The sequence below is a fragment of the Oncorhynchus masou genome, chromosome 31 (assembly GCF_036934945.1).
Source record: "Oncorhynchus masou masou isolate Uvic2021 chromosome 31, UVic_Omas_1.1, whole genome shotgun sequence".
Taxonomy (NCBI): domain Eukaryota; kingdom Metazoa; phylum Chordata; class Actinopteri; order Salmoniformes; family Salmonidae; genus Oncorhynchus; species Oncorhynchus masou.
In genome coordinates this window covers 86,112,356-86,126,472 of record NC_088242.1, presented here as the reverse complement: position 1 = coordinate 86,126,472, position 14,117 = coordinate 86,112,356, and the positions used below count along the sequence as shown (strand labels likewise).

Here is a 14,117-nt window from a genome sequence, read left to right as displayed (position 1 = left end):
GTTGCTTATTTGAGCTGTTCTTTCCTTAATATGGACTTGGTATTTTACCAAATAGGGCTATCTTCTGGATACTACCCCTACCTTGTCACAACATAACTGATTGACTCAAACGCACTAAGGAAAGAAATTCCACAAATTAACTTTTAACAAGACACACCTGTAAATTGAAATCCATTCCAGGTGACGACTTCATGTAGGTGGGTGAGAGAATGACAACTGTGCATAGCTGTCATCAAGGCAAGGGGTGGCTACTTTGAAGAATCTCAAATCTCAAATATATTTTGATTTGTTTCACTTTTTTTTTAGTTACTACACGATTCCATATGTGTTATTTCATAGTTTTGACGTCTTCACTATTATTCTACAATGTAGAAAATAGTAAAAATAAAGAAAAACCATGGAATGAGTAGGCGTGTCCAAACGTTTGACTGGTCCTGCATATACACAACACTGGAATAACCCATAATGGGAGATAAGAGAAAACAAATACTGTGTTATTTATGACAAATAAAAACATGAGCAAAATTAAACCTACTCACCGATGTTCATAAAGTTGAAACATCCAAAATAATTTGATAAAGTAAAAATGAAAGTGCTATAGAAATGCAAGTACAGGGTCCAATTCTCAACTGGCTGCCTACATCCTGTGCACTAGTACAGTAAAAGGCTTTTCACTGTGATAAGCATACTTGTCACATTCACTGTCTTCAAACTGTCATAGATGAGCCAAGGCACAGTGTGCATGTAATTCCACATCTTTTAATAAAGTGAAACTTTCACAAAAAAAAAAAACAGGTAAACAGAAACCGAACGTGACGCAACCGTGGCGCACACAAACACACAGAAAATAAATAATTACACACAACATAGGTGGGAAAAAGGCTGCCTAAGTATGATTCCCAATCAGAGACAACGATAGACAGCTGCCTCTGATTGGGAACCACTCGGCCAAAAACAAAGAAATAGAAAACATAGAATGGCCACCCAAATCACACCCTGACCTAACCAAATAGAGAAATAAACCGGTCAGGGCGTGACAATACTGATCTGATGAAGTTCATTGAACTAATGCCGTATCTGTCAAACAATACCAAAGAGCTACCAGTCAAAATTGGGCAAACAGACAAAAAAAATATTTGATACAACCAACCCATTTCTTGATACCTTAGTAAAAGAAGGCAAATGTACAACTTCTGATAAATAAAAAGACTCAAGAAACAATAAGTTATCAATGTAAAAGAGCAACATTTTGCATTTAAAAGTAACTATCTGAATTTTGTTTAAAAAAATTGTTTTTATGCAAAAAACGACAAACAAATGTTCAGATAATGAACAGGGAAAATATGCAAAAACAATGTGAATTTCTCTTTAAATAATGCTTTACAGAAAATGTTTCAGGCACATTCAGAACATATAAATCTAGCTAAACACCTGACGCTAACACCATTAAATAATATACATAAATACAGGAAGTACTAGCATGACTTAAGTAGTACCAACAAGTGGATGCCTCAGACTTCAATGAAAAAGCTGGTAAGAAAAACAACTCTTCAAGATGATGATTAACAACCCAAGGCAGAAATTCCCCTTAAAATAACTGAAAGGAAAAAGGAAATACCCCAATAAATAATGTGGAACTTGTACAGTGAGTTGATGTATAAAAGGACTTTTCCATACATTGTTTCTGAGATTACAGTGAAAGTATGGATAAAGAGCCAAAACCATGAAACCATGAAAACAGATTCAAAAAGAGTAGCACTCTTAACGCAAACAGGTGGCTCCCTTCTGTCAATTCCAGTAATTCCAGTTAAATTCCCCAGAACACGGAAGCAACTCTTGCTATCTAGAGAGGATGTGGAGAAAGCTCAAGTTACACCTAAACACTAGACCTGGATCAGCTTTACTCACCTCACCTCTATCCATAACCACTAAGATAAAAATAAATAAAAACTGCTGGGCCAGGTAAAGTGCTTGAGGCAACATCAACGAAGAAAGTGAAAAAATTTCTGTGGAATGAGTCAACTGGAAGTGTCTGTTTCGTTGCCATTTCCTCATTTGCACCAGAAGAAGTAATAAAACAAAACCGTTATTGGGGTATTTGTGGTTAACTGCATAATATCTCCTGTGTGTAAGGGGTAATGGCAGTTGGCTTTCGCAGGTCACTTAGTGCACGTGCTGGCAGTGGATCTTCTCTTCGGCTCTGTCTAGCATGTTCAGCATCTCTTGTATGATGGCTTGAAGGGCTCTACCCAGGTCCTCTCCACTATAAGGCTTTGCTATGGGAGGCACGTGGACGAACGCTGAGCGCCCATGGCTCAGGTACAGAGAGGTGTAGTAGGTGAAGTCACAGAGGTATCTGTCAGGAAAGACAGGAATGAAGATAATGGTTCTAATAATAATAATACTTTGGTGGGTGCTTATATTTATCCTATGCATGTGTGAATTGAAAATATGTTTTTTGCATATCCCAACTCTTCCTGAGACACCCTTTAAGCCAGCGGCATTCAAATTTGGGGTCCAAGGAACTACAGCGGGGTGGCCAAAACTTAAATTAAATAAAACATGTATTTTTTGGTGAACAAAAAATCAAAAGTACAGATTATTGTAGTACAGATTATCCGTGGCCTCCAACTGCTCTTAAATGCATGTAAAACTAAATACATGCTCTTCAACTGATAGCTGCCCACACCTGCCTGCCTGTCCAGCATCAGTAGTCTGGACAGTTCTGACATAGAATATGTGGACAACTACAAATACCTAGGTGTTTGGTTAGACTGTAAACTCTCCTTCCAGACTCACATTAAGCATCTCCAATCCAAAATTAAATCTAGAATCGGCTTCCTATTTTGCAACAAAGCATCATTCACTCATGCTGCCAAACATACCACCGTAAAACTGACTATCCTACCGATCCTTGACTTTGGCGATGTCATTTGCAAAATAGTCTCCAACTCTCTACTCAGCAAATTGGATACAGTCTATCACAGTGCCATCTGTTTTGTCACCACCCACCATTGTGACCTGGATGCTCTCGTTGGCTGGCCCTCACTACATATTCGCCGCCAAACCCATTGGCTCCAGGTCATCTATAAGTCTAAAAGCCCTGCCTTATCTCAGCTCACTGGTCACCATAGCAACACCCACCCGTAGCACGCACTCCAGAAGGTATATTTCACTGGTCACCCCCAAAGCCAATTCCTCCTTCAGCCACCTTTCCTTCCAGTTCTCTGCTGACAATGACTGTAACGAACTGCAAAAATCACTGAAGCTGGAGACTCATATCTCCCTCACTTGCTTTAAGCACCAGCTGTCAGAGCAGCTCACAGACCACTGCACCTGTACATAGCTCATCTGTAAATAGCCCATCCAACTACCTCATCCCCATACTGTTGTTTATTTTATTATTTATTTTGTTCCTTTGCACGCCAGTATCTCTACTTGCACACTCATCTTCTGCACATCTATCACTCCAGTGTTTAATTACTATATTGTAATTATTTCACCACTTTGGCCTATTTATTGCCTTACCTCCCCTGTCCTACCTCATTTGCACACATTGTATATATCCTTTTTCTATTGTATTATTGACTGTATGTTTGTTTATTCCATGTGTAATTCTGTGTTGTTGTTTGTGTCGCACTGCTTTGCTTTATCTTGGCCAGGTCGCAGTTGTAAATGAGAACTTGTTCTCAACTCGCCTACGCGGTTAAATCAAGGTGAAAAAAATATTTAAAAATAAAATATTTGTATGGGACAATATACAAATGTTTTTGAGAAAGATAATTAGACATTTTTTATTTTATTGACTAAATGTATTTATTGGTTTATTTTTAAGATTTTAAGGTTTTGTCATTCGATTTGGGATGAGGTCGCAAGAAATTCTTGAGGAAAAAATGGGGTCCCAGGAATTCTGGTGGAAAAAGTTTGAATACCACTGCTCTAAGCAGTGGTTCTACAGTAAGAGTTGGGAAAACGGAGACCTAAAATATTATTTGAACTACAGGTGTATGCTTGCACATTGCTAACAAAATCAATGTCGCAAACACAAAGGCACACAACAAGAGGATGTTTACCTGCCAGCATCTTTTGAGACGGACACTGCTACACCTAGGCCAGAGGCTGTCACTCTCTTGCAGACCGATTCCATGTCAATAACAGAGTCAATGCAGTCAGGACCCCCCTCAATGCAACACTGAGAATGGGGACAGAAGCGGCTGTTGTCGAGACCCTTGTAGCCATGGTTACGGCCACATTTCTCCAAGGTAACGGTGGTGGCCATACCCGAGACTCCAACATGGACCACTAACTGATTCCCCATGCAGAGAAGGACACAAAACAAACTAATTCAAAAATTGTGCATATAATTTTAATATTGAATATATTACCAGCAGGAAAGGAGACAGGATAGTCCATTTGTTGCTTTCTTACCTGGGGATGATACTGCTTCCATAATGACGGAACCAAACTCTGGACTGCCTGGTACTCGACAGGCACCTCATACACATGCAGGTCTACGTCCTTTCCCAAGCCCAGCTTTTTCAGTTCCTTATAACAAAGAAGACAGGTGATTCATATTCATAAAAGATCATAGAAATGTCTTCACATTATTTCGACACTCATTGCTTTTCAAATAAATAGACGTCATCTTTACTTTATCTATTCAGTCCATTTAAAAATGAACACAAACAGAAATATGATTGGACGATATCATAAACATAAAAATTGGGAAAGGACAAATAGGAAAAGATGGAAATATCTGGAATCTGGAGGAGAGAACATTTCTAATTTTAGCACCGACTAAGGTTTGTTTGACCACAGCCTGACCCTGCCACAAAGCAGCCCTTTGTTTGCTTTTAATGTACTTGATAAGGATATTAAAAGCAGTCTAGACACCCTGAAAACCATTGTCCCTATACAATATCCCTATACAGCCCCACACCACCACTTCAGCCTTACAATGCTTCTCTCACACTACATGGCTAACATATGGCTACAAATATGTAGCAAGAAATTTGCTGAGTGAGATGTACTTGTCATCCCATGACAACAAATGTGTTCTATCAAATAAATAGGCATGAACAAGATAGGCGGTTTTGAGTTATTGTCAGGAAAATTAATGAATCCTTAACGAATATAGTTACAGAGACTGTTTTCAGGCAGAATAGATAATTAATCCATTAAATATAGCCTATGTAAAATATGCAATATATACATACCTGGACTGCTACCCAACTGGCATTAATGGTGTGCGCTCCAAATGGCTCAAACCCTACAAAATATGGCAGCGTTTAAAAAAAATATAAAAAAATGTTTGCAGATTTTTGTGTGTCATGTGTTCAATGTCAGGTTGGCTTCTCTCAAAGTTCAATTAACTTGAGATTGTTGCTTACTTATAGGTCTACATCTGTGTTATACACATTTATAAAAACATTTTATACAAACATTTGCCAGGTGTGATTGGCAATACATTTGCTTGAAGGGGGAAAAAACAACTCTACTAAGAACCTATGCTAGAAGAGCCACTCAAAAAAAAGCTAAACTCCATAAAAAGCTAGCTTTATAATGTGTTTATACACTACATGACCAAAAGTTTGTGGACACCTGCTCGTCGAAAATCTAATTCCAAAAACAGTGGCATTAATATGAAGTTGGTCCCCCCTTTGCTGCTATAACAGTCTTGAATCTTCTAGGAAAGCTTTCCACTAGATGTTAGAACATTGCTGTGGTGCTGTGGGGACTTGCTGCCATTCAGCCACAAGAGCATTAGTGAGGTCACTGACGTTGGCCTGGCTCGCAGACGGCGTTCCAATTCATCCCAAAGGTGTTCGATGGGGTTGAGGTTAGGGCTCTGTGCAGTCCAATCAAGTTCTTCCATACTGATCTTAACAAACCATTTCTGTATGGACCTTGCTTTGTGCACGGGGGTATTGTCATGCTGAAAGAGGAAAGGGCCTTCCCCAAACTGTTGCCACAAAGTTGGAAGCACAGAATCATCGAGAATGTCATTGTATGCTGCAGCATTAAGACTTCCCTTAGCTGGAACTAAGAGGCCTAGCCTGAACCATGAATCACAGCTCCAGACTTCCTCCTCCACCAAACTTTACAGTTGGCACTATGCATTGGAGCAGGTAGCATTCTCCTGGCATCCGCCAAACCCATATTCGTCCGTCGGACTGCCAGATGATAAAGCATGATTCATCAATCCAGAGAACGCGTTTCCACTGCTCTAGAGTTCAATTGCGGCAAATTTTACACCACTCCAGCTGATGCTTTGCATTGTGTGTGGCTGCGGTGTGGCTGCTCGGCCATGGAAACCCATTTCATGAAGTTCCTGACAAATAGTTATTGTGCTGACGTTGCTTCCAGAGGCAGTTTGGAACTCAGTAGTGAGAGTTGCAACCGAGGACAGACGATTTTTACACGCTATGCACTTCAGCGGTCCCATTCTTTGAGCATGAATGGCCTACCACTTCGCGGCTGAGCCATTGTTGCTCCTCAATGTTTCCACTTCACAATAACAGCACTTACAGTTGACCGGGGCAGCTCTAGCATGGCAGAAATTTGACAAACTGACTTGTTGGAAAGGAGGCGAGCTATGTCGGTGCCACGTTGAAATTCACTGAGCTCATCATTCTACAGCCAATGTTTGTCTGTGGAGATTGCATTGTGTGGCTGAAATAGCCGGATCAACTAATTTAAAGGGGAGTCCACATACTTTTGTATAAACAGTATAGTGTATGCAGTAGTGTAAAGTACTGAAGTAAAAATACTTTAAAGTACCTCCTAAGTAGTTTTTTGGGGGTATCTTTACTTTACTATTTATATTTTTAACAACTTTTACTTTACTACATTTCCCCCCAAATATTGTACTTTTTACTCCATACATTTTCCCCAACAAACAAAAGTGCTTGTTACATTTTGAATGCTTAGCGGTACAGGAAAATGGTCAAATTCACACACTTATCAAGAGAACAATTGGTTATCCCTACTGCCTCTGCATATTTTGTAAATAATGTCCAAGTGTTGGAGTGTGCCCCTGGCTATCGGTAAATTAAAGACAAGAAAATGGTGCCGTCTGCATCGCTTAATATAGGGAATTTCAAATGACTTATACTCTTACTTTTGATACTTAAGTATATTTTAGCAATTACATTTAATTGTGATTCTAAAAGTATTTGGTTTTAAATATACCTAAGTCTTTTACTGGCTGACTTTCACTTTTACTTGAGTAAATTTCTATTAAGGTTTCTATACTTTTAATCAAGTATGACAATTCGGTACTTTTTCCACCACTGAGTGTATGTGTGATTGTGGCTGCAGTATCGTTGAGACACCACTCGGAATCCCTATGGGATTAATGGGCTGGTCTGTTGTTCCCAAGGGATCTGTCTGACAGGGAGGTGAAAAGGAGCAAGCCAGGGTCGGCAGCTGGCCAATTCTCTTTTGTGAAGCCCTCTGTTCCCAGGCAATCTACATATATTTTATCGGGCTATCCCGTCTTCAACTGGCCTTTGTGTCTGGGAGACAGAATAAATACAGTATGACTATAAAGCTTTACTAGTTTCATAGTTTCAAAATGTTGTTTAAGACTGCAACAGTATGTAAAACATGTTTTTAGAAACTAGAATTTGATTTAGTAAAACACATGCAAAATGGGCCAAATAGCCTCATTACTGCATGTCTGGAGGTCTGAAATATTACAACTTTCATATTATTCTGCAACATACAGTTGGTCAGGGTGTACATTGACACGTTCCTAAAGTTATACAATAGTGCAATTATGTCTAGTATGTTCAGTTATTCATGGGCCTGTTTATTTTCGAATACAAGAAACACATTATTAATGTGTCGAGCTTGACTGAAAAGACCAACTAGAAACTACGTACAGTCGAGCAAGTAGAGTAAAACCCACTAACCTGTTACAACAACATTCCGCTTACTATTGTCCATATTCTTCGTATCTGTAGAGAATGTTTTCGATTGTTATTCTAAATTTAACAAGGAACGCAGCTTTCCTGTCTCCGATTTTGCTGTCCTTCCAAAGCAGTCATCTATTTCTCGAGCTGCTTTTCGCGTCTCGTTTTTCTCCCTGAGTCTGACGTATTGACTTATGGTACACTTGTGTCGACAACTTCCGTTAAACTTCCGCACGTTAAACGTTAGCGTTAGTAAAGAATTAATGCCCAAAATATTCAGTTCAGTTGACCGGATAGTTTGTAATATAATCTGTTATAATGGTAAGTATATATTTTATCGAGTTACAGTAATATGACGACTGTTATTTGCTTGTGTGGGACCGTAGAATGGGTCGAGCACAAACGCGCGGCTGTTGTTTACCATGCAGCTAACGTTAGCTATGTGCTAATGTAACGTGGACGTAGTTAAATTGCCAATTCATTGTATTAACGCTAATAGCTAACACAAAATAGCTACTATAAGAATAAACAGATTGGAATTTTGTATTTAAACACTGTTTGCATTTCAAGTCAAATGTGACCTATATCGTGCTAGCTAACTGGTTATTATAAACCAGCTAACGTTAGTTGGCAAAAATGTGCATGGTTAACTTTACATGTGTTCTGAACATGTACCGGTATAATTAAGCAATACGGCACGAGGGGGTATGGTATATGTCCAATATACCACGACTAAGGGCTGGTCTTAACCCTACGCAACGTGGAGTGCCTGGACATATACCTCAAACCCCCGAGGTGCCATATTGCTATTATAAACTGGTTACCATCTTAATTAGAGCAGTACAACTAAATGTTTTGTCATACACGTGGTATACGGTCTGATATAACATGGCTTTCAGCCAATCAGATCTCAGGGCTCAAACCACCCAGTTTATAATGACTTTTAACTCTATATTTGAAATTCACAGCTACCTCTATCTTTGCTGAAGACTGCACAGAACCACCCTATGGTAAGGACGGATTAAATTAGTCAATTTTTGCCTAGTGGTATTTTACTCCGAATAGTTTTGAGTCATGTGAGTTCAAATGTCTCTGTTTGTTCATATCGATTTGGTTCTTAGTTGTTGTGGTACAAACATAACCCACACAGCTTTGATTTCTAACCCCAATTCTTCTTCCCTATACTTCTCAGCTGGTGGAGTTGAAGAATGGAGAGACGTATAACGGACACTTGGTCAGTTGTGACAACTGGATGAATATAAATTTACGAGAAGTCATCTGCACCTCAAGGGTAAAGATTTTGTCTGAGTACTTGTCAAGACTCAAGAGTTGTGACCACTGATCTGAAATATGTACATGGTTGCTTGCATTGGTGTAAAAATACTTTAAAGTACTACTTAAGTAGTTTTTTTGAGTATCTACACTTTACTTTTTATATTTTTGACAACTTTTACTTCACTACATTCCTGAAGAAAATAATGTACTTTCTACTCCATTAATTTTCCCTGACACCCAAAAATACATGTTACATTTTGACAGGAAAATGGTCCAATTCACACACCTCAAGAGAATATCCCTGGTCATCCCTACTGCCTCTGATCTGGCGGATTCACTAATCACAAATGATTTGTTTGTAAATTAATGTCAAGAGTGTTGTAGCGTGCCCCTGGCTATCTGTAAATTTAAAAAATAGAAAATTGTGCTGTCTGGTTTGCATAATATAAATAATTTGACATTTTAATACTTTTACTTTTGATACTTAAGTATTGACAATTGACAACCACAAATGAATAGGCTTGATTGTTGCCTAAACATCAGACTGTTACCATGGTTACTCCATGGATTATCAGTCTGCCGGAAGTCGCCCTAAAAAATATGCAATAGTCTCTACAAGACAGAATGTTGAATAAAATTATATTTACACTTATTTTACTGGTTGAACATGCTGTTGGTCCTTTTGGCAGCAGGTGGAGACCTTTTTTTTTTTTTTGAGGCGCCGGTATGTTCTGTCACTGTGTGTTTTCTATCTTTTTGATGCATTACACGCAAAGCACAATATGTAAACAATAGCCGAACGTAGTCGACTGAAGCACTTTTCCTCGCAACCGGCAGGAAGTGTTTGCCATTCGGTTAGGTTTGGCTATATTGTGCAAATTGCATCAGTATTGGAAGTAAAAAACGTAAATACAGACCAGCAAACTGCAGATTGGGTTGATAACACTTCCTTGTGGATATTTTATATCAGATTACCTTTTGACATAGGGACAACAGGTAAAGTAAGTTGAAATTAAGTTTGTTCAACATTTTGACTTGTAATGGGACTGTTCGGGAATGCTGAGCCTACATGTTAAACTTGAGTGTGTACGTATTTTACTCTCTGATTCTAAAAGAGGCTTGCTCCATGGCCAAGTCTTACTTCCGAATCAACGATCAGAAAAATGACCATGTATAACCACAAGATGGCACTATTGACAGTTAAAAGATTCAGTTTGTAGAAGTTCTACTAAGACTAAGTTAACGCTGAAACTCTCCCTTTATCCCATTCGCTCCCATCGTTTAGGATGGAGATAAATTTTGGAGGATGCCTGAGTGTTACATCAGAGGAAGCACCATAAAGTACCTGCGTATCCCTGATGAGATCATTGATATGGTGAAGGAAGAGGTGGTGTCCAAGGGCCGTGGGCGAGGAGGCATGCAGCAGAACAAACAGCAGGGCAAGGGTCGAGGGGGAGGAGCAGGCAGAGGTAAGATGGAACCCCTCTCTGGAATGGCAAATGGGGGAAATTTGTTTGAGGTGCTTGTAGGGTGAAGCAATTGGGGCCTATATGACAGTATCATTTTCTAAGTGTTTCCTTGTTGAAATGGTTTGTGTCATGCTGTATATGCATGCTCTATGTTTAGGTGTGTTTGGAGGCCGTGGTCGGGGCATGCCAGGAGTGGGAATGCCAGGAGTGGGCAGAGGCCAGCAGCAGGAGAAGAAGCCTGCTGGTGGTAAACCTCAGGGAGTCAAGAACCAGCACTGAGGAGAGGAACAGACAGGTCAAATGTAAGGAACGAGTGTAGTTTTCACAGAATGACAACTCTATCAGTCAGTGGAGGTCACCTTACACAATGGCTGTTGTAATGGCCATTACTGCTCCCTCACTGCCATTTCTTAGCCATGTGTGTTTGACCTCCACCAATTTGTGAAATCACAACGTGAGAACTATGAATATTCTGTGCAGTTCAGAAAGGGCAGGGTTTTGTAGACAGATTTTTGCCTTAAAGTTTTTGTTTAGTTATCAATTTGGGCCACCGTCAGAAACATGTAATTATCGTCCACAAGAACTCAACAGTAACCGAAATTTGAGAAGTTCAATGTTATTGTTTTATAGTGCCCAGAGCAATCTACTACGTTGATTGTACCCAATTGTCTTCAGTGTAATATAAGCTATGTAAAGCACCCATTTTTGGCATCCATTTTATGCCCTTGGAATTTGAAGACTTAAGTTGATTGTGTTATGAGGAAAAATACCTAGTTGGTTAAAGAAATGTCAAGAAGTCTGGCAGTTTATTTTCAGAGTCCCAACTGGGGGTTTCTAAATGTTTTACTTTTGTGGAGTTTATTTGCATATTGCAACATGAGACAATAATGTTGTAATTTAGCCTGAGAATAAATGTTTTGTTAAATACACTGTACTTGAATGTATGAAAGAACAATAACTATTGGATTTGTTTTGAATGGGTCTACATACAGAATGAAAAGGTATTTTGCTACGCTCATGCTAGCTTACCTTTAAAATGACAAAACACAATTTGCATAGTAGGTTTATGTTCTTGTATAACTAACCAGCTATAAAAATAAAAAGTCAACATAAACAATCAAGCATGCATATAACAAAGCTGGTGTAACCCTTTCTCTAGCCCCCTAAAGCACAACCGCAATCACACAGCTGCTGAATCAGCAATAATGCAGCCCTGATTAACATGACGCTATAATTCATGGAGTTAAATATCACGTGAGATGGTGACTGATTTATGATGCTGTTCTATGAGTTTTATTACTGTGGTCTTGCATGTCTTGTGGCTGTTTTGAAATGAATCAGAATGGAACATAATCGCTGTTAGTTTCAGTTAAAACATGAAGCTCTGGTAAAAACATTCTCACTTTCATTTGCATGAAAAGCTAGCTTCAATTGAAAATGTAAACCGCATGGTAGTTCTTTGACAAGGGGTTGGTGGAAATTATGAGGAGATGGTTTTTCTATTACCTCTGAAATATTTGTATCAGGTGAAAAAAGTGTTTTTCAATACCAAACTCCCTAAGCACTGGTTTAGTGTCCCATAAATGTTATGAGACCAATGTGCCACATCCCTTTCTTGAAGAATATGACCCTGGATATCAAAGTTATGTAGCACTTCGATGAACAAATTGACAGAATTTTGTTCTCCAAGTTTGGCGCTCAGCCATAAAAACGCTTGTTTGCCTTTTTCTGCCTGTGGTGAATGTATTTTGTTTTTAACAGCACTTTTAGGACGTGAAAGATTCCATTCACAGAAGTTTCAAGCCAATGGGCTTTCTTTTTCTGACTTTGCTGGCATTTCTTTTAGTTTGTAGAGACCTCGATTATGAGAGATACTTTAATGAATGTTGAAGTTACCCTATACCCAAATCCATGGCTATAGCATTACTCCTAAGTATTAGATGTCCCTATAAGCCACAATTCCGAACCATTGTGGGAAACTACTATGAGAGAGAATAGGGTATTGATGTGTGTGTGTGAATGAGGGGGAGAGATGGTTAATGGTCTCCAGTTGAGGGTTTTCCTCTGCCAAGATATGCCACAGATAAAGACCCCTGAGATAAAGACAAATGGCTCTCTCCAAGATAAAGCTTTTTATAGCTTGTGACTAATAAACATTTTCTGTCTTTCCATTTTAAAATTATAACCATATAGTTAATGCCAATCCAATAACTACTAGCCTATTTCTTTGCTCATAGTTTAAAACGTTGTAGACTGTAAAACATGTCAAACAACAAATACTATAGACTGCAATTATTTTGTCCCCATACTAATTAACTGGATCTAGTACAGTTAGCTAGTAGACAATGGACATCAGAAGGCCTGTGACTCATGATGATAATAACCCTGTATGAATGTAGGCGTACATTAGTGGTGCACAGGTCAGCTGTTCACCCGCACCCACCCACAATGGATGCTAACCCTTCTGCAACCACCCGACTATACACTGAGTGTACAAAACATTAGGAGGAACATCTTCCTAATATTGAGTTTCACCCCCTTTTGCCCTCAGAGCCTCAATTTGTCAGGGCATGGACTCTACAAGGTGTGGAAAGCATTTTACAGGGATGCTGGCCAATGTTGACTCCAATGCCTCTCACAGTTGTGTCCAGTTGGCTTGATGTCCTTTCGGTGATGGACCATTCTCAAACCAGTGTGCCTGGCACATACTACCATACCCTGTTCAAGGGCACTTAAATCTTTTGTCTTGCCCATTCACCCTCTTAATGGCACATACACAATCCACGACTTGATTGTCTAAAGGCTTAAAACCTGTCTCCTACTGTTCATCTACACTGATTTGAAGTGGATTTAACAAGTGACATCAATAAGGGATCATAGCTTTCAACATGATTAATCTGGTCAGTATGTCATGGAAAGAAGTTGTTTGTGATGTTTTATACACTCTGTGTACATGATGAAGAGAAAATCTGATGCCCGCACCTGAACCTAACCCACAAATATAGCAAATGTCAAAAGTCAAAAGTCAAAGACTGCATAACGATTTTTTGACAGACATTTTTTGTTGCCTGATTTAGATATGTTTCTGCTTATAATTTCAGACATTTTAGTTTGCTATTTTTTAGTCAACTTGTCTATAATTAGATACATGCAACTTCTCTTTTGTAGTTATATGTTGCCCGAGAAAACTAAATAAACCCTTGATCACCAGAATAATGTCATCATTTGATAGAATGAATGCTTTACTCTAGTGGACATTGGTAAAGTTTTCCATGTCATCTTTTGCAGAGCAAAGACTAGGGACTGGGGAGAAAATGGGAAAAAAATATATATAATATTTTCAAAATAAAATCTGTTTGACTGGTTGTAAGCTGTGAAAACCACCCAAAATGTTTCTCATAAGATTTTCGTTCAGCTTTGATACATATTTTATGTGGTTGAAATACTATCAGCATTC

At 38.9% G+C, this 14,117-nt stretch overlaps 2 protein-coding genes across 3 annotated transcripts; one reads left to right on the top strand and one right to left on the bottom strand.

The window, feature by feature from the left end:
• Nucleotides 1-739: 739 nt before the first annotated feature.
• On the bottom strand, nucleotides 740-8,129 carry LOC135524657 (pyroglutamyl-peptidase 1-like). Of its 2 annotated transcripts, XM_064952384.1 has the most exons (5): nucleotides 7,917-8,129; nucleotides 5,217-5,269; nucleotides 4,429-4,545; nucleotides 4,074-4,306; nucleotides 740-2,356 (listed from the first exon to the last, which is right to left on the bottom strand). In XM_064952384.1, the coding sequence occupies exons 1-5, from the start codon at nucleotides 7,948-7,950 to the stop codon at nucleotides 2,164-2,166; spliced, it is 630 nt and encodes a 209-aa protein (XP_064808456.1). In that variant the 5' UTR covers nucleotides 7,951-8,129; the 3' UTR covers nucleotides 740-2,163. The 2 variants fall into 2 exon arrangements, with proteins under 2 accessions (XP_064808456.1, XP_064808458.1); XM_064952386.1 differs by lacking the exon at nucleotides 5,217-5,269 and having other exon boundaries at nucleotides 7,917-8,128.
• On the top strand, nucleotides 8,098-11,587 carry LOC135524658 (U6 snRNA-associated Sm-like protein LSm4). The gene is made up of 5 exons (XM_064952387.1): nucleotides 8,098-8,237; nucleotides 8,885-8,926; nucleotides 9,109-9,207; nucleotides 10,477-10,660; nucleotides 10,818-11,587. The coding sequence occupies exons 1-5, from the start codon at nucleotides 8,235-8,237 to the stop codon at nucleotides 10,937-10,939; spliced, it is 450 nt and encodes a 149-aa protein (XP_064808459.1). The 5' UTR covers nucleotides 8,098-8,234; the 3' UTR covers nucleotides 10,940-11,587.
• Nucleotides 11,588-14,117: the final 2,530 nt, after the last annotated feature.